This window comes from Eublepharis macularius, chromosome 1 (assembly GCF_028583425.1).
Source record: "Eublepharis macularius isolate TG4126 chromosome 1, MPM_Emac_v1.0, whole genome shotgun sequence".
Lineage (NCBI taxonomy): Eukaryota > Metazoa > Chordata > Lepidosauria > Squamata > Eublepharidae > Eublepharis > Eublepharis macularius.
In genome coordinates this window covers 82,760,102-82,779,340 of record NC_072790.1, presented here as the reverse complement: position 1 = coordinate 82,779,340, position 19,239 = coordinate 82,760,102, and the positions used below count along the sequence as shown (strand labels likewise).

The 19,239-nt window shown below is 41.6% G+C and overlaps 1 protein-coding gene across 2 annotated transcripts in view; it reads left to right on the top strand.

The window, feature by feature from the left end:
• The first annotated feature begins 18,449 nt into the window (after positions 1–18,449).
• Positions 18,450–19,239, top strand: part of LOC129329019 (gamma-aminobutyric acid receptor subunit rho-1) — a 45,981-nt gene continuing 45,191 nt past the window's right edge. For both annotated transcript variants that reach the window (XM_054978420.1, XM_054978412.1), the window contains exon 1: positions 18,450–18,981. In XM_054978420.1, the coding sequence (XP_054834395.1) occupies positions 18,878–18,981 (104 nt within the window). In that variant the 5' untranslated portion in view covers positions 18,450–18,877. The remainder of the gene's footprint in view (positions 18,982–19,239) is intronic.

Below are 19,239 nucleotides of genomic sequence, written 5' to 3'. Positions count from 1 at the left end.
CAAAAAAAAAGGAAGACAGAGCAAAACAGGCAGCCTGCTTGTCATCCTTTCTGTCATGCTTTAGTACCTTTCACTGAAGGGGTTTTTCCCATTTCTGATGCCTCACGTGCCCAATACCTCCACACAGAGCAGACAAAATGGGAAACTCTCCCTGCCCACACACACACTTTTTGCATGGGGGAAGGGGGACTTGGGAGAAAGGCACTTGAAAAGACATGGGGCGGAGGACAAGAGCACCTTATGGTGCTACACTGCGGGCCCTCACAGCATTTTGAAAGCTCTTTATTAAGCTTTAAAATGGCAGTAGCATTCACAGATCAGACTTGGGGACAGTGTCACATCTAGTTGGCCCTGAGTGCTGCCTCACAAAGTAGTTCTGTTTCTGCGAGACGTGAAAAATGCATTGATGTTTTATGGGGGTAGGGGTTGCCTTTCACTTGGATAAAATTATCTTATTGTCATTCAGACCTATTCTACTGAAATCTGAGACAGACAAGCAGCTTTTCTTTGACAATTTTCATAAAGACATGTACACTAGTTAGAACTGCTCTTATATTAGGGCATTTTTTTTTTGCCAGTGGCTGGAGGTGGACTAAATTTTTTTCACAAACTTATATAAAACAGGCACTATAGCTTGCCTTGTTATCTCTTAACATCTAACCTTCTGTTGTCTCTTGGGCATTACAGACAATGTGAAGGTACCAATTTACACTTCTTCCTTTTCCATGAACAAGGAAATTGCAATTGTCCTATTCATGAAAGGGAAGGGAGCCATCTTGTGTGATGAATATTTTGATATTACTTGTCTGAGTAGACCCTTCAGTATAGCTATCAGGGTTTTTTTGTGGGAAAAGAGGTGGTGGAACTCTCAAGAGGGAAATGAGGAAGAAACACACGGGTTTCTTTGAAATAATATTATTTTCAAGCACTATTGTCGAGTATTTTCAAGAGGTGCCGGAACTCCGTTCCACTGCGTTCCCCCTGGAAAAAAGCCCTGAGTTTGCTATCCTGTGTTTATATGGGGTTGGATCCAAACAGAGCACTCCTGTGGACAGAAGGATTTCCACCTATGGAGCACAACTCTCATTTCCCCCTTTTTTGCTGCAGCCCAAAAATGACCTCAAAAATGAAACTCATGGGGGACAGGGGATACCTGAAACAGGATTTTGGGGACATTTGGGGCTGCAGTGTGAGGTGGAGGCAAGAAAGTTCACTGTTTGCAGAATCACTCCATTGGATCTAACCCATAGTTTACAAATGCACACTTGCATAATGGTGCATTCATAGCTTCACAGATGGAAATTTGAATTTAAATGTGTGTTGAAGTGAAGTTTCAATATTCTGTACATAATGCAATATTTCAATTAAATATGCTACATTCAGAGAGGGCAAAATGTTTATAAACTGTCATTACAAACTGACAGTTGGTTAGTAAAGATTAATTCCTAATGAGGACAAAACTCTTTATGTAATGTAATGTTTTTGGCTATGGATCAAGGGTGCAATCAGCCACCCACAGCAAACCTTTAAATCCAGCTTTGTTCCAGAGGGAAAAAATCCCTCTAAAATATCTTCCTATATCTAAAGTGACAGTTCAGTCAACCTAAACCAAATCATTCATAATTATGGGAGGTTTGAACTTGGCTTGTAAGCTATGCATAGGCTGTAAGATGTTAAAGCAGAATCGTTCTTTTAACTAGAGCTTTGGGAATATCAATAAGGCAGCTAACAGAGGCAGAAAATATGTTTCTGTATGCAAAACCTCCCAATTATTCAGAGAGAAAAAATTCAATTTCTTTTGGTGACTTGATCAAATTCAGAGATACTGGAGAACAAAAAAAAATAGCTACCAATAATAAACTGAAAAAAAGGGAAAAGAGGCAGGGACCAACTTCACACAGGCACAGACTTGTCCTTTAACTTACTGAGAAAAATCCTTATGGGCTGTTGCTTTAGAGGGACTCACCTATGAAAGCGGGAAGCTGGAAAGAAGAAAGCATGCTGAGGAACAGAAGCCTGCACGGAGTTTGGACTTTAGACAATCCTATTTCAACATATGGAAAATATTCATAATTGAAAAGCAAATATGGATGGGCCAATCTAGAAAAGTAGGGTAGACTCCATGGAAACACAGAGCCATTACTAATGAGAATATGGGATAATACACACACACACAACCTCCACAGATTTAGAAAGATATACTTGGATTGAAAGACTAGCAGTGCAATCTCAAGAAAATTTTTCAGGGCGTAAACCCCTTTGAATAGGATTCTGAGTAGACCTGGTTAGGATTGCTTTCCAAAATGTTTTCAACTGAGAAAAGATGATCGAAAGACAACTCTTTCAGTCTGAAATCATTTGAACATTAACTCTTTCTGTGAATTGTTGCTTGAGACTTACAATGATGCCAGTTGGAATGATAAAGTATAGTACATGCAATGTTTTAATTGCTTTTGAAATATGGGTCTCAGAGACAGAAAGGATACCAATTTGTGCTGTTGACAAAAACAGCATGATCAGCAGCAAACAAAAACCATTTAATACAGTTTAAAATAGTATGAAAGTAACCTAACATGAGCTGGCTCTTTGGTATATGGAAGTGTGGGCATGTATGTCCTGGAACAAGCTGTCTATTTAAAGGAGAAGCTGGCACTCACTGATACCAGCAGCTTCTATCTATGGCACAGTAGATTTATATGTACCAAGGGTGGGTGAGAGCTTCTATAGTTCAGCCCATTGAAGGTGTCATATGCAGGGTTCCCTGAAGGGCTCCCATCTAGGCATAATCCAGACCATACCTGCTTATATGCTAAGGTTCCATCATAATATGCCTTGCACTATGTCAGAGTTCTAGGGTCTCCATGTCCCCAAAGCCAGTCACTTTCTGTCCCTAAGGCTCCTTTTTCTGCCTTTGCCTACTAACCCCCCTCATCTTGTTTACTGCCTACTACATCCTTCTGCTTAAATTCTTCATTTTCCAGCTTTCTGATTGATGTCCACATATACAATTGCTTCCCTTCTTCCCATGACACTCTCTGATATTGCCTACTTCCCTAATGATCTCAGCTTTCACACTCTAGAGTCCTCTTCCCGATATATTCCTTCTCTATTGTTACTCGTTTCTTGACAAGAAACAGGATACAAAAAGGAAGGACAGGTGTATGCACATTGTCTTTTTAAATGTTTTCCCATCTTATCTTACTATATAATTGAGTAAGCATATTTCAGACAACTCACTTTATACCCTGGTGCACCACCAGAGGGCACTGCCATGGACAGAAGCTTAGGCACCATGTCCCTCCAGAAAACGTGCCATGGTGGGAAGCCCAGGCTGGGAGCAGGATGGGAGCAGGTGGCAATGCCTGACTCCCGCCTTCACCCAGCTGATATTAGGAGTGGAGCAGGTGGCAATGCCCACCTCCTACCTTCACCCAGCTGGTATTAGGAGCGGAAAAGTTGGCAATGCCCACCACCCCTTAACACAGCTGGTATTAGGAGCAGAGCAGGTGGCAATGCCCACCCCCACCTTAACCCAGTTGGTATTAGGAGCAGAGCAGATGGCAATGCCTAAACCTTGCCTTAAACCAGCTGGTATTAGGAGTGGAGCAGGTGGCAATGCCCTCTTTTCGCCTTAACCCAGCCGGTATTAAGAGCAGAGCAGGTGGCAATGCCCACCCCACCTTAACCTAGTTGGTATTAGGAGCGGAGCAGGTGGCAATGCCTAACCCCTGCCTTAACCCAGCTTGTATCAGCAGCGGAGCAGATAGCAATGCCTACCGCACACCTTAACCCAACTGGAATTAGGAGTGGAGCAGGTGGCAATGCCTACCCCTTTGAACCAGTTGGGATCAGGAGCAGGGCAGGTGGCTATGCCCGCCCCCTACTCTTTAACCCAGCTGGTATTAGGAGTGGAGAAGGTGGCAATGCCCACCCCCCCCGCCTTAACCCAGCTGGTATTAAGAGCAGAGCAAATAGCAATGCCTACCGCACAACTTAACCCAACTGGAATTAGGAGCGGAGCAGGTGGCAATGCCACCCCCAACCTTAACCCAGCTGCTATTAGGAGTGAAGCACTTGGCAATGCCCAACCCCCCTTCACCCAGCTGGGATCAGAAGCAGAGCAGGTGGCTTTTCCCACCCACTGCCTTAACACAGCAGGTATTATGAGCAGAGCAGGTGGCAATGCCCACCCCCCACATTAACCCAGCTGGGATCAGGAGCAGAGCAGGTGACAATGCCTCCCTTCACCCAGCTGGGATGAGGAGCAGAATAGATGGCAATGCCTGCCCCCCTTCATCCAGCTGGGATCAGAAGTGGAGCAGGTGGCAATGCCCATCTCCCACCTTAACACAGCTGTTACTAGGAGCAGAGCAGATGGCAATGCCACCCACGACCTTAACCCAGCTGCTGTTAGGAATGGAGCACTTGGCAATGCCCACCCCCCTTCACCCAGCTGGGATCAGAAGCAGAGCAGGTGTCTTTGCCCACCCACTACCTTCACCCAGTATGTATTAGGAGTGGAGCAGATGGCAGTACCCACCCCCTTCACCCAGCTGGGATCAGGAGCACAGCAGGTGACAATACCCACCCCCTTCACCCAGCTGGGATCAGGAGCAGATCAGATGGCAATGCCCACCCTCCTTCACCCAACTGGGATCAGGAGTAGAACAAGTGACAATGCCCCCCCACCTTAACCCAACTGGGATCAGGAGTGGGGCAGGTGACAATGCCCCCCCCGCCTTAACCCAGCTGGTATTAGGAGTTGCTCAGGTGGCAATGCCCTCCCCTGCCTTAACCCAGCTGGTATTAATGGCGGAGAAGGTGGCAATGCCCACCCACCCCGCCATCACCCATTTAGGATCAGGAGTGAAGCAGGTGGCAATGCCCACCTCGTGCCTTCACCTGGCTGGGATCAGGCACAGAGCAGGAAGCAATGCCCTTCTTCCCTTCACCCAGCCAGATTAAGCCACTGAGCAGGTGGCAATGCCCACCCTGTCTTCACCCTGCCAGAGTCAGGAGCCAGCACCAGGAGAAATTTTCAATCAAGTAAACTTCTTATTGCACAAGTTAATGTGATCAAATACTAAAGTGCTTCATACAGTAATCATCAGAGCAGGTGTCAATGCCTGCACCCCCTTCACCCAGCTGGGATCAGGAGCAGAACAGGTAGTAAAGCCTGCCACCCACTTTCACCTGTCAGGATCAGGCGCAGAGCAGGGGCAATGTCTGTTCCTTCCTTCATTCAGTGGGGCGCAGGTGACAATGTCCACCCCAGTTCACCCAACTGGGATCAGGCTCGTAGCAGGTGTCAATGCAAGCCATAGTCAGTCGCAGAACAGGACGCAATGCCCCTCTTTGCATGTATCATGCATGGAGCAGGTAGCAAAGCCCACCACCCCTTCACATGGCTGAGATCAGGCAGATCAGGCGTGGAGCAGATGGCAATGCCCACCCCCCTCCTTCATCAACTGGAATCAGTGACGGAGGTGGAGTGAATGCCTGCCTGTCTGCCCTCCCCTTCCTAGAGACAGTTGTATTTCCCCCCCACAACAGGCTTTGTTGCTAGTCTTTCTATATTAGAATACTTTAAAGCAATTTGGGGAGAGAATTTGCAATTTTAAGCTTTGTCCACCAGGGGGAAATAAATCCTCACCAATTTTATCTTTCAAGCCAAAATAGCAAGGTTTGAAATAACCCTCAACAGGTTTACAAAATCATACGACGGTTTTTTAAAAAATGATAGTAAAAGAAGAAATTTATTCCTTTCCTGGTATGGTTCTTTTGGCCATAGCCTTAAGCCTGATCCTGCATTAACAAACAAAACCCAAAATACTAGAACTACTATTACCTATAATACTGATAAAAGAATCTCACTCCAATCACAAAAAAATTCTAATTTTAGACTGGATTACTAAAAGGAAGGATGCCAGTGACCTGGTAATGTATGGGTCCTTACCTTGTAAAAGAAAAGAAAGGCTCTGATTAATATTTGTGAGCTCACTCTTCTCAAGTATCAAAGTCATCCATCTTTGCCTCTCCTCACTGAAATTGGGGCATTCAATAACTAGATGAGCCAAGGTGCCTATCTTCCTTGTATTACAGAAACACATTCTGAAAAGGGAATTCTCAAAATGCGACCTTTCATTTCTGAAGTTAATACAGCGTTCAATGTAGCAGCCAAGAAAATATCTCGGTATCAAGTTATCATCACGGACTTTAAATATGCTGGTAAAGTATCTGAGTCCATTGTAGGCAAGGGAACAGACCCTTCTTGCTTGCTGATTTGTGCTTCTGAAATCTAGCAGCAATAACTGCTTTTTGACCCTTTGGAATACAGTTTTCTCACTTCCTTCAGAAAGTAGTAAAATTGAAGTAAAGCCTAATTGTTTCTGTCTCTGATCAACCAACCTCTTCCATTTACTCTGGAAGGGATCTTCTCTTAATCTAAAAAGGAGTTTAGATCTGTAGTTTCGAACTCTATGTAAATGCATCCAGCCAAGCTAATGATTCTAATTAAGAGATTGCAAATTCTTGGCGGATAGCTATACTGGATACGCCCTTTGGTAACCTGGGCCGTTTCCAGATGGCTTACCTGCACCCGGAACGTCGCACCAAATTGCGGGGAAAACGCGAAATATTGCGTTTTCTTGCGCGAGTTTTGCGTGATGTTGCGCAAAACTCGCATGAGAAAACGCAATATTTCGCGTTTTCCCCGCAACATGGCGCGACGTTCTGGGTGCAGGTAAGCCATCTGGAAACGGCCCTGGTTATTTTTCTCAGGAAATTTAATAAAAAAGAATCAATAATCTCAGATATTCCTTCGACCCATACTCCGGCACCATAAAGTATCATTTGATTAATTTTTACCCCAAAAGGTCTTTATAGCTGCTGGGTAACATTTCCCTCCTTCTGTGTGAAAGAAACATGTCAAGGCATTTAAATATGGTGTAGAAGATGGATTGGTGTAGAAGATGGATTGGAACTGATTTTTCCAAGATAGGTCTTGGGAGAATGTAATGCCTAAATATCTAAATATTGTTACTTGTTCAATGTTGGTATCTGCCATCATCTAGTCCTTTTTCTTCGGGCAGCATAGTTTACCTGACTTTGCCTGAATGAACACTTTCTCTCAGCACTCTGTCTAAAAACTGCAGTTCACTCTCCCCCTAAGGTACAGCTATGGTCTAATCACAGCACACCCCCTCCTGATGTAAAAGTTTAAGGTAGTATAAGGAGGGGCAAAATCATTAGAGGTGTTGGAGCATGAGTGGCCCATCCCACCTGAGCCACGGCTCAATGCGTCTCAGCTGAGCTGAGGCTGGGCACGAGTCTGCTCTCCCCCCCCCACACCATGCAAAGGGAAGTCCTGCCTTACCACTGGGAATAGTGGGGTGAGGGTGGGTGGTTGACATAAGGGTGGGCATGCGGAGGGGCTTGTTGGTCAGAAGATGTAGTAAGATGTTGGTCAGAAGATGTAGACGAAATGTTACTATGCATGCTCAAAGTTTTTTTAAAAGGTTACGCGTAAATGGAAGTCCTGCCTTACCACTGGGAACAGTGGGGTGGGAAGGTGGTTGACATAAGGGAGGGCTGCAGAGCAGGAGGGTGGCCGCCCCACCTGAACTGTGGCAAGCCCTGGAGGGCTGCAGAATGGCCAAAAAAATGTCAGAAAAGAAGTTCAGAGAGCTGACTTGAGTGGGTGTGGTTAATTCCACATAAATCAATCAGCTCCCAGGGAAAAGAGGACCAGGGAGAAAAGCAGCAAAAGTGTTCACACTAATATTAATTGGGCTAGCAGCAAGTGGGCAGCTGATTAAAAATTAAATTGCGGTATGTTTGCAGGGAGAAAAATTGGGGTAATGGGGACAAAGAGTGGCCCTACGTCCTATGACTAGCGTGAAAGTGTGAAACCTCTGCAAACATGGGACGCGAAACAGGTACTGAAACACTTTAAAGTACAAGTGTGGAAAGTATCCTAGAGCCAGGAGCTGATGGCCAGCACTGGTGGAGTTAACTGACCTCTGTTGGAATGGAGCCTGGAGCAGCAGTGGCCACGTGCTTTTTAAACTACGCTGTTTTTTTGTACCAAAAGTGGCCACCCCTGTCTCCTGGGCGATCAGGGCTTTTGGAATTTTTTTAAATCATTTTTATATTGATACATCCAGGGCTTTTTTCTGGGAAAAGAGGTGATGGAACTCAGTGGTGGAACTCAGGACCACACAATGATGTCACTTTGGGTCAGCTGGAACAAGGGGGCGCGGAGGGTGATCTAAACTCCCCTCTGTCTGGAGATCAGGGGGCGGGGGCACTGGCCATGTGACCATTTTCAAGAGGTGCCGGAACTCCATTCCACCGTGTTCCCGCTGAAAAAAAGCCCTGTAAACATCAACTTCCCATTGTAACAATAGATGCAGCAGATTCTCTGAATCACCAGCTTTCTTTTTTTAAAAAAATCTAAATCTCTAGCCCCTTCTCTTGTAGAGATGTAAGAAAAAAGGCATATCTCCAAAATGGAAGGACCTAGAGACTTTTTTTAAAAAAATGAAAGGTGAGAATTGAAGAACTAGTAATTCTAAGAAGAGATGTTATAGGAGATGAGACTAGGATCCATCTTCTGGTGGACCCTTATACTACTGTAGAGGAAAAGCAGGAAGAGAGAGGTGGAATTCTTTAAACAGAAGTTATATGTTGGGAGACTTCTGTTAAAAAGGTTACGTAAGAGATCTTGGACAATTGTATGGTCGAAAGTGCTTCATTGTGTGGTATGTTTGTATAAAGTGAAATGATGTCTAAAGTAAGGAATACTGCCTGTTCCGGGATCTGGAAGCCTTCCACTACCCTTATAAAGTCCCGTGTGTCTTGAATGTATGACCTTATCCGTTTAACGAACGGTTGGCAAAATAAGTCCAAGTATTTAGCGAAAGGCTCCAAGATAGACTCTGAGCCTGAAATAATTGGACGCCCGGGTATTTATGGCCCGGTTAGAAAATGAGTTTTTTCAGAACCCGACCAAGAATCCTTTTTGCTCACAAATCTTATTTTATAGATTTATTGACGACCTATTTTTAATAGTCTCCAATAAACAGGATGCCCAGGATTTATGTTACTGGATGAATTCAGTGCATAGTAATATCAAATTTACATGGGCTAGTGACAATGTGGCTATTAATTACCTTGATGTGATGGTATTCCAAAACCCTTTAAGAAACCAACGGACAGGAATGCTTACTTGCATTTCCGCTCATTTCACCCACCCCACCTCAGACAAAATTTGCCTTACAGTCAATTCCTACGCCTGCGACAAAATTCTACCAGGTCACAGGATTTTTGGGAAAGTGGGGGAAGGCTAGCAGAACAATTCCTAGCCAAAGCCTATCCTTCGGAGATAGTAGCCAGCAGTAGGAGGAGGGCATTCCATCAGGATAGAAATGAGATATTAAGTATTAAAAATAAGCAACACATGGAGAGATTTACTTTTGCGATGGATTATACACCCCTGGCTAGAAACATCAAACAAGTGATCTTGAAATATTGGCCCTTAGTTGAAGATCTGCCGGGCTGCCAAGGGAGACCATTAGTGGCACTAAGAAAAACCAAGAGTGTTAGGGATCACTTGATTCGGACTGATATGTGGAGGGCTAAACCAGCAACTGGCTTACCAGTGGGTCACTTTAAGTGTGGCAGGTGCAACTCATGCGATTTTGTTATGTCTCCTCTTCAGTTTAAAGCAATGGGACTTTACTGGAAAACCTTTTCCACATGTAATACACAGAATGTTGTATATATGATTGTGTGTGTATGTAAATTAGTATATATAGGATGTACTAGTAGAACAATAAAGACAAGGATTCAAGAACATCGCTCCAGGATACGCCGCCAAGTGGAGGAAGCTCCGATGGTCTCTCACTTTAAAGAAAAAAACCACAAGGACACGGACTTTGTTTATTCTGTGCTTCATGTAAGCAACTGCAAGGACCCGCTTTTAGCGCAAAGGGACCTTCGAAGGAAGGAGGCATGGTGGATCCACAGACTTTGTACTGTTGAACCTAAGGGACTAAACTTAAACTGTGACTTTACTGCCTTCTTGTGAGGACAGATCAGGACTCTGGTGCTTTAAATTACTTTCTATGCCTTCGGGCTTGATGGTATTTAAGAATTTACGTTCTATTAGGCTGTGCTTACGCCTGAGAGCGAGCTGTCATTATGCTTTTGATTTGGAATACTTGTGAATCGTGTTTGCAAGAAGTGAGTATATGATTACAAGACGCTGTGGGAATATGTGCAATATTTGAATGGATTATTTATTGTTATTTTGTATTTTTCAGTTGTAACTGCTTGGAAGAAGGAGAATCCGATACGGGATGTTCATTTGCTAGCTAACCCGTTGCGGTTGCAATTTGATTGGTTTCAGCAGTTAGTGATTGAATTTATTGTCCTATGACCTTATTGGCACTGTGATTTACTTTTGCATTAACTGTTGCACATATTTGTAATTGTATTTGGTTGTATTCATTGTTCCAAATCGGACTTAGTATATAGCCTAATAAGAACTCTAGGGCAGCCTGTGTTACCCCTTCCTCGGACGGGGTGGAGAGGTGTTTACCAGGGCTTCCCTAAAGAGTTGTATTGATTGTGACATAGGAATGTTTATTGTATTTATTGTATAATTCACTTTGATAGAATTGTTTCAAATACACTTTTTGATATTTTCCTAGTCAGTTGGCCACGGCTTTTGCTTTCCCTTTCCCATTTGGAGGTTGGCAACACTAATTCCTTTTTAAACACTACATCCTCTGGCAGTGAATTTCACATCTTAATCGCTCATTGTGTAAGGAAGTATTTCCTTTTGTATGTCCTGAATCTACTGCCCATCTGCTTCATTGGATATCTTCTTGAGGCAATTTCATATAATCCTTTTACAGGAAACATGGGTGACTCAAGCGATTTTATTTTGAGGGTTATATGACATCAGTGACTCCTGCCCAAAAGGAGTAGAAAGGTGGGCACCCTAGGGCAGGACTGGCCTGTTTAATTTCTAATTCTATCCACTTTGGAAATATAGAAAAGCTATATATCTCTCCTTATATCTTGGCAATACATTTGATGTTAAGAGAACGATCCTTGATAGTTTTCCTCTCTTGTCCCACCAAAAGCGTAGAAGAAATGGATGGGGGAATTGAACAGGCTACTTGAAAAGCATAGTAAATAATAACTATACAGTGATTTCCTTAGGGGCGGGATTTTAATGCTTATATTTGTCCTAATGATGAAGAATGGTTAAAGTCTTGAGGGATAGCTGATTGTGATATAAAATTGATGAGATATACTTTCTTATATGATAGGCATTTGGTGGACATGAAAATAAACTCAGCTGACAGATGTTATTTGATAATGAATAATAATTTGGTTATTTTAAATGGATTTAATGGGCTCAATGATTTGGGGGATTTTATGTATATGACAACTAAAGGAGTTAGTTTGATTGACTGGAGATTTTTTTGTTTCCCCGGCCTTGGTCCTTGGTGTTAGGAAGCCTCAAGATGAAGACCTTCTTTCCTCATATCAAAACCTTAAAAGATTAGATTGTCTCCCAGAGTTACTAATTCAGCTTTTAAATCAATTGAAACCTGCCTTTGGCTGCTTCCACACACGTTGGATAATCCACTTTCAATACTCTTTAGTGAACATTTGAAACTGATTTTCCATGTGTGGAACAAAAAATCCACTTCTAAAGGATTGCGAAAGTGCATTGAAAGTGCATTATTCAACGTGTGTGGAAATGGCCTTTGAGGCATGGAATATAAAATGATATATGATAGAATGAAAAATCATTGGTTTGATAAAGAATGTAGCCAACTTAACTTTAAAAATTTACAACAAAAAACTCTGAGAGATTATAGGAAGAATAGGTATCCAAGATTTTAAAGATTTATTTCAACTCAAATCTAAGTATAGGACTTAGATTATAAAAAAGAGAAAAGCTGTATGGAAAGCTTGGAACTCTCTTATTAAGGTGGCTGGAAGTAATGATCCCGAAGGAATTTTGGCATTTCGTCTCACCTTTGTTTAATTTCAGGGAACTATTACCTTTTTGTATTTCTGCTCAACTTTGGAAACAATATTTTACAAGATTTTTGATGCCTCAACGCCAAATGACGTTCTTTTGACTACTTCTGATAATTCTGCACTTCAGTCACTAGTTACAAGGGAAGAAGTTGAGAGCTTAATAAGAAAAGTGAAATTGGGTACGGCTCTGGGCCAGAAATGATCCCATCTGAGATTTCCCATTTTGCTATCAGTTTCTGGAGTAAATTGCTTGCGTCAGTGTTTTCTGTTGTAAATATGGCCCTTCCCAGATTGCTTTTAGTTTATTGGCTTTCATACATAAGAATACCATCACTATGTACCCCACCTCAAATACCCAATTTTGAGCATCTACATCATACCTTTTGTTTTGTTTTGTTTGCGCGTAGAATGTTGTCTTGCACAATTTCAGACAGGCCATTAGTTTGTCAGTGCCAGGCAGTGGTTTTTAAGTGCTTTAGCCCACAGCACTCCCACATAGTAGGCAAGAGTCTGAATATAGCTTTAACTTTGTGATTATACTTCTTTTCAAGCTTCTGTTTGGTTTTAATTTTGTCATCAAACTTTTTAGCTGTATTAAAGCCTTTTGTCATCTGCTTTGTAAGTTTTATCTGCTGGCTTTTCTTTTGCCCTTCCTACATTTTCACTTACCTCTTTCTCTTTTTAAAGTTTCTGAGAGGTTCTAGGCTGGGGCAGAGTTTAGCTCCTGTAGAAATTCAGCCTTGTTCTACCTTCTTTCTCTATTGTATCTTCCAGGGGAGTAGTAAGTGCTGCTTTCCCCACTTCTGGCACTTTGCCGCCTCCCATCATTTACACAGATCTCTTACGTAACCTTTTTAACAGAAGTCTCCCAACATCTGTTTAAAGAATTCCACCTCTCTCTTCCTGCTTTTCCTCTACAGTAGTATAAGGGTCCGCCAGAAGATGGATCCTAGTCTCATCTCCTATAACATCTCTTCTCAGAATTACTAGTTCTTCATGATCAGTGTTAACAGCAACCTTATAGACACCTTCCTATGCCCTTCCATCCTGCTTCCATTAGCACTACAGAAACCTCTCCTGTTTTCCCTCTAAACCCTTTCAATAGTATTTAGTGGTCAGTGATTTTATCTTCTGGTTTCACAAGGTCAGCTCTTATCAGGATAATGGAAGATCTAGTATCTAAAATGGCTAAGGTATTTTCGGCATTTAATTATACCTTTTCTCTAATGAGTTTTGAGCAATTTTTCAATTGGTTCTGAACCCATACTGCTTCAATTTATCCCCTGATTTCCACTTTTTTTCCCCTTTAGTTTTCACTTCAGGTTTCACTTCCTGTTTTTCCCCTGGTTCTTTTTTAAATCATCATTTTCAAATTAATACATTGACCTACCATTGTTCTAATGGATGCAGAAGATACTCAGAATTACTACCCGAGATGACTGAAGGGAATCTCCAAATCCAGAGGCAATAAACTTCTGAATAGGAGTGCTAAGAGGCAACATCAAGCAATGCTTATGTCAAGCGGCTTGTTTTTTAATGGTCTGTGTTTTAATATTGTGGTTTTTTAATTGTAAGCCGCCTCCAGGAGGACTCTGAAGAGGCAGTGGCAAGAAATATTGTAAATAAAATCAAATAAATAAAGCCTTGCCTTGCCTCCTGTCTATATGGTCTCCAGTGCATCCTTTTCTCTACTTCTCATTTATTCTACTGTCCTTCCCCATTCTCCACTTGTCACCGTGAACCCCCTTGTTCCATATTCTATATTCCCTTTCTTGCTTCTCTAGTCTCCTTCCTACATAGACTTCTGCAACTCAGCTCCCTGCCTTCTTTGTCCACTGTCCTGCTTCCTTGGTTTGTCACACTGTCCACTGTGTCAGACTGTCCTGCTTCCTTGGTTCCCCTTCTCCCTTGGCCATTCCTGCTTCCCTGTCCCACCAGGAACACACATTATAGCCTCTATTGAAAACTCATGTGATGTAAATGCACCTCACATGGTCTGAGCTTGAGATGATAGAATTCTTATAAGAACAAGGTAAAGTTGAAGGCCAGTGAGCTCCTGGGAGGGATCTCTTTATTGGACAGGCTCCCAACCCATGACAACTTATGAATGAGCAGAAGAGTTACTTCCTGAGGCTAAAAACAGTTAGCTTAGAACTGGAGAAAATCCGTTTGTCTGACAAGGAAAATACAGAGCAGATCTGAACAACATCTAGTAGCTTTAGCTCATGCTGGCCCATGGCCAGTTACAGGAGCATTTCAGATTTCTGCTCCCAGGAAGCACTCTGGGTCTGGGTAGCATCTTCTCTTTCTTTATTCAGTAAACAATCCATGCAGGGATTTACACAGGCTTAGATGAACATGAACTCTATTCTGCCTGTGTTTTATTTTTGTTCTCATGTAAGAAGACTTGGGTGATGGACGTTTTGATATTTAGTTTCCCTCAGATGTAGTAATTGTTGCTTTGTCTACCAGATCTCAGTACAATGTTTCTTTTTCTTTTAATAATCATTTATTTCAAAATGTCTTACATTACCTAAAATATGGCAGGCATTTCTTAAAGTAAGGAATATGACTAAGGTATATGACTAAGGGACAGTAAAGACACTAAGACCAGTAGAGAACTTTCCCTTGACCTGTCTCATGGAGTGGCCACTGGGGAAATCATCTCTTTTAGAAACCGTAACAGATGATGAGAAATCAACTCCTATGGGCTGTGCTTCCTCTGTTACTTGCAGATGTCAGCAGAGGGAAACTCCAAAATGCTCTCTGCTGATGTTTCCTCCACAGAAATCCCTTCACCTCCTGGCAATCCCTCCTTTTCAGCAGCAAGTACATCAGAAGGCATACCAAATCACCATGATTCTGAAACAGAGCAGTTCATTTGAACTAGGAGCTGATCTTTAAGAACATACTTCTCTCTGCTATAGTACATAAATAAAGCCTCAACAAGCTTCTGTCCAGTACAGGAGCAACCACCAAGCCTTTCACCAAAGACTCATCTTCAGCTCAGCTCCTCCTGTATTCAGTCCAGCGTCCTGATGCTAACCCTTTTTTGATCTGGAAGTCACCACTGTCAGGGGTCTACTCTCCACAGTCCTGTTCGCATCATTTATTTATTTAGTTACTTCATTTATACCCCACCTTTCTCCCTAAGGGAAACTCAACGTGAATTACATAGTTCTCCTCCTCTCCTTCATTTTATCCTCACAACAACACTGTGAAGTAGGTTAGACTGAGAGCGTGTGACTGGCCCAAAATCACCCATCAAGTTTCCATGGCAGAGTGGGCATCTGAATGTGGTTCTCCCAGATGCTAGCCTGACACTAACCACTATACCCTGCTGGCTCTCCAAGGTCTTCTTTAGCAGGATCTTTTGTGGCTTAGTTTTGAAGATGAAAATAATGGCTTCCATGTAGGCAGTATTTCCTTCTGGGACAGCTCTATCACTGTAGCCATCATGTCAAGGCTCTTTAATTCTGATTGTTCCTGATCTGAAAGCTTTTGTCTATACAGCCTAGGAGTTATGCATTTTTAAAAGATGACAAATTGGCTGAGCATTAGCTTTCAGAAGTAGGGCTGCCATAATAACTTTTTAAAAGTCCTCCAACTATTATCTTTCTCCAAAATTTCTATCCACTTGATGCTTTTCATTTGAGAAGTATCCTAAATGCACATCACCTTAGCAGGAAGCCAATCATGTATTTTTGTCCACATTTGGAGGTTTCATTTAACAATTAAGATTTATTAGAACTAGGTCAAATGTAACAGGAAATAATATTACTGCTGGATCCTGATATAATTTATAAACTTGGGTAATAAGGCACAAATAGAATGTTCAATTGGAAGAGGTATTCTCTGCGTAGAATACAGACAGCCTATTTGTGACTTGCATGGAATTTTCCCCTTCTGTTATGGCTTATACAATGGAGGGGAACAGAGAGAAATATTTCATGACCTCAGTAGGGCATGACTTTAAGATTATGAGACTCAAGTAACGTAATTCCTTCTTAGGAGAGCTTACATCAGAGCTTCTCTGTCTCTTGCAGCTTTTTCAGGAGGTGGCAGCATATTGGCTTGGCAGTCTGAACCAGCATCACTGTAGCAATTCTTTCTTCCATTCCTAGCACAGTACAACATCAACCTTAGGCATGCTCTAAGTAAAATACAATGATTGCTTCCATTTTCTGGCTTCGGATCCTGGAGCTTCTGGGCCCGAGAGCTCCCTTCTCACTCATCCTACAAGGTTCTCTTTCTTGTTGCATCAAAATAGGGCCTGCTTTCCTCTCTCACCTATTCATTTCAAATATTTATACCCTGCAACTTCCAGCATATTGCTGTTGTGAAAGCTTCCAGTACCAAAATTAAACAAGACAATCATTGCAAATAGCAAAAGCCCAGAAATTATATTTTTCCCTTTTAAGAGCCATTTAAACTCAAGTAAAAAACTGAGTTAGCAGAAGCCACAGGAAACAGTCATAATAAGCAATGATATTGTGGGTGGGCCAAGAAGCAGCATTCAGTGCATGGCCACGAAGTGTTACTGTACATGGCTGAAAGAATCATGGATCTAGGCAAGAAAGAAATAAGGAAATAAGAAACAAGACAGAAATAAGGAATAAGGAATAAGACAGAAATAAGGAATAAGAAATAAGACTACCTTTTATAGCCACTCAGAGTTTCTGTAATGCAATGCCGTATAATATCTGGTTACAAGAAGAAATAATGGGGGAAAGATATTATGTTAGATTGCAGCAAATGTCATTATATGGTTTAGTCTACCTAATAGGTATTTTACCTATTCCTAAGAAGGATCTTCAGAATTGAAAACAGTACCTAGGTACTCAGCAAAGGGACTAATCCATTCCAGAGCCAGCCAGCAAAACTGACCACAGTGATGTTAGTAATCAGATTCTCACCCATTTCAGCTGAGTAATTTGGAAGCAATTACAACTTAGAGATGAGCATCAATCAGCTGAACTGCCAGATGTTTACAGTGCGGGATTGCTTAAATATTGTTTACTTTAACCTAAAAGGAAGGAAATGTGTGGGATGTGTCATAATAATCAATGATACTCTTACTGTGTGAACTGAGCTGGGCGTTTCCCTTTAATCTGCGATTTTTGTTCCTTTAAGACAATAAAGAATATATGGCTATCATCCTGATTACTGTTCTCTAAGCCTTCAAAGACTCCTTGTGTAGTCTAAACAATAAATCGCATTTTTATGGGGGAAATGGATATGGATATGGATATGAAGAAGGGAAGAAACCTGGTGGATTGGGCAAAAAGTATTTATTTGGCATAAGCATTGAGGTGTGTTCATGAAATTGTGGGTGCTAGTGTGGAAGTAAGATTAGATTAAATTATGTTGCAGTGTTAAATGTTTTTTTTGCCAAGCCCTATACTTATTATGTGGCTATAAAGGGCTTTGCAGGCCATTGGAAATCCCAGTCCCACCCAAGTCAAGAAGAGTGGATACTGTGAATGTGGGATATGACAGAAACTGTCAGTTCTGCAGTGCTCTAATGAGGTTAAGAATTGGAATTTATGTTGGTTACCAGTCTGACACTATGTGAAAAATGCTAATAGGCTAATTCTCTTTTCCAGATTTATATTTAAAGCTTGTCTATATTTAGATCTAAACATTTTTTTAAAATATAAAGATGCACACTATTGGTTTAGTCTGATTTTTAAGAAGAGCGCCATGGATGGATAGCATTAATAGGATGAAAGAAGCAGGGGGAGACTTCAGTGACAGAGCTATCTGGGTCTTTGTAAAATGATTTATAAACACATACTAATAAAATTTGGTGTGATGAATTGGGAAGGAAACAGTAAACCTAAAGCAAAACCTAAAGCAGCTGCTATTTCTAATTGTTTCATTAACACCTATATCCATTTCACAACTTGCCAAACGCTGGCAATATTATTACCTAAAACCTCTAAAGACTTGGTTGCTCTCTTTGTCTGTGGCGTTTCCCCCCAGTCTACTTTGCTGAGAGCAATAAGGAACTATGATGGCTTATAAATATCCAGCTCTGAAAAGGATACACAGTTCACTTTGTGCACATCTTTGCCTCCTTAATTGGATATTTTCCTCCAGGCCTGCGTCCATCCAATCAGCCTGGCACCCAGTCAACAATGACGCATATGCCACAACAAGCCTTGCATGTTCCCTGAAACACAACAATGGCATCCCCGTAAACAGCGAGCCTCAAGTGCTACCGGGGCAGAGGAAGGGAGGCAGGAGATCAAAATATTGTCTTTCACACAAAGATCGAAACCATGAGAATAAGATGGAGGTTCCAAGATGCGGCTGTTCGTTAAAATTAGTACTGGTATATAAAGGCACCTCAACAAGTGCTCAACATAACCTTTCTCACTGATTAAAGAACAACTCCATACAACCTTTCAACAGCCAGACTCTCCCTGCTTTCCTTGACGGAATGATACATACCATTTTCTAAAAATACCTGGAATGCTTCATTTTAAACCAATTGATTCAAAATCCTGTTTCATGCAATCAAAAAACATAGAATAATTGTTCTGTACAGATTTATGAATTCTGCACTGTTTGGAAATCCCTGCCATCTGACGTCGAGGGATTTATAGGTTTAGTGGAAATTGCTTTCCCCACTGTCCAGATTAAATACTGTGGGGTGTTTTTCATATGAGTAAACATCCTTCCCAAATGAACAGACTGATAATGTCTTAAAAAGCAAAACAAAAGGATCTTTATTTTTGTTTTCTTCTTTTTTTGTGGACTACTTCTGGACATAAGATCAGAGGATATTGTGCTGACTGTCCATAAAATGCAGTTTAGTATTTTCTTGCTGTTTTGGGGATGGCTTTTGTCCACAGAATGCAAAGCTCACTGGCAAGGAAAAGAAATACATGAAGTCTACAAGAAAGGCAGGTGAGTTGATTCATGTGGATCTCCAGGATCAGAGTTAATTAATTTAATATTATTGAATATAGCAGCTATAACAAGAATCTTTTATTTGTACAAAAGTGATTCTTCTCTTTTTAATGTTTTGCTTAATGCTTTTGAATTTAATGATTAGCTGTTGCATAAGTTTACAACTCAAAATACAGAACTTAAAATTCAGTTGGATATGACTTTCATTTGGGGAGCGGTGGAAAGGAAGTACAAAGAGTTACCTCATATTTATTA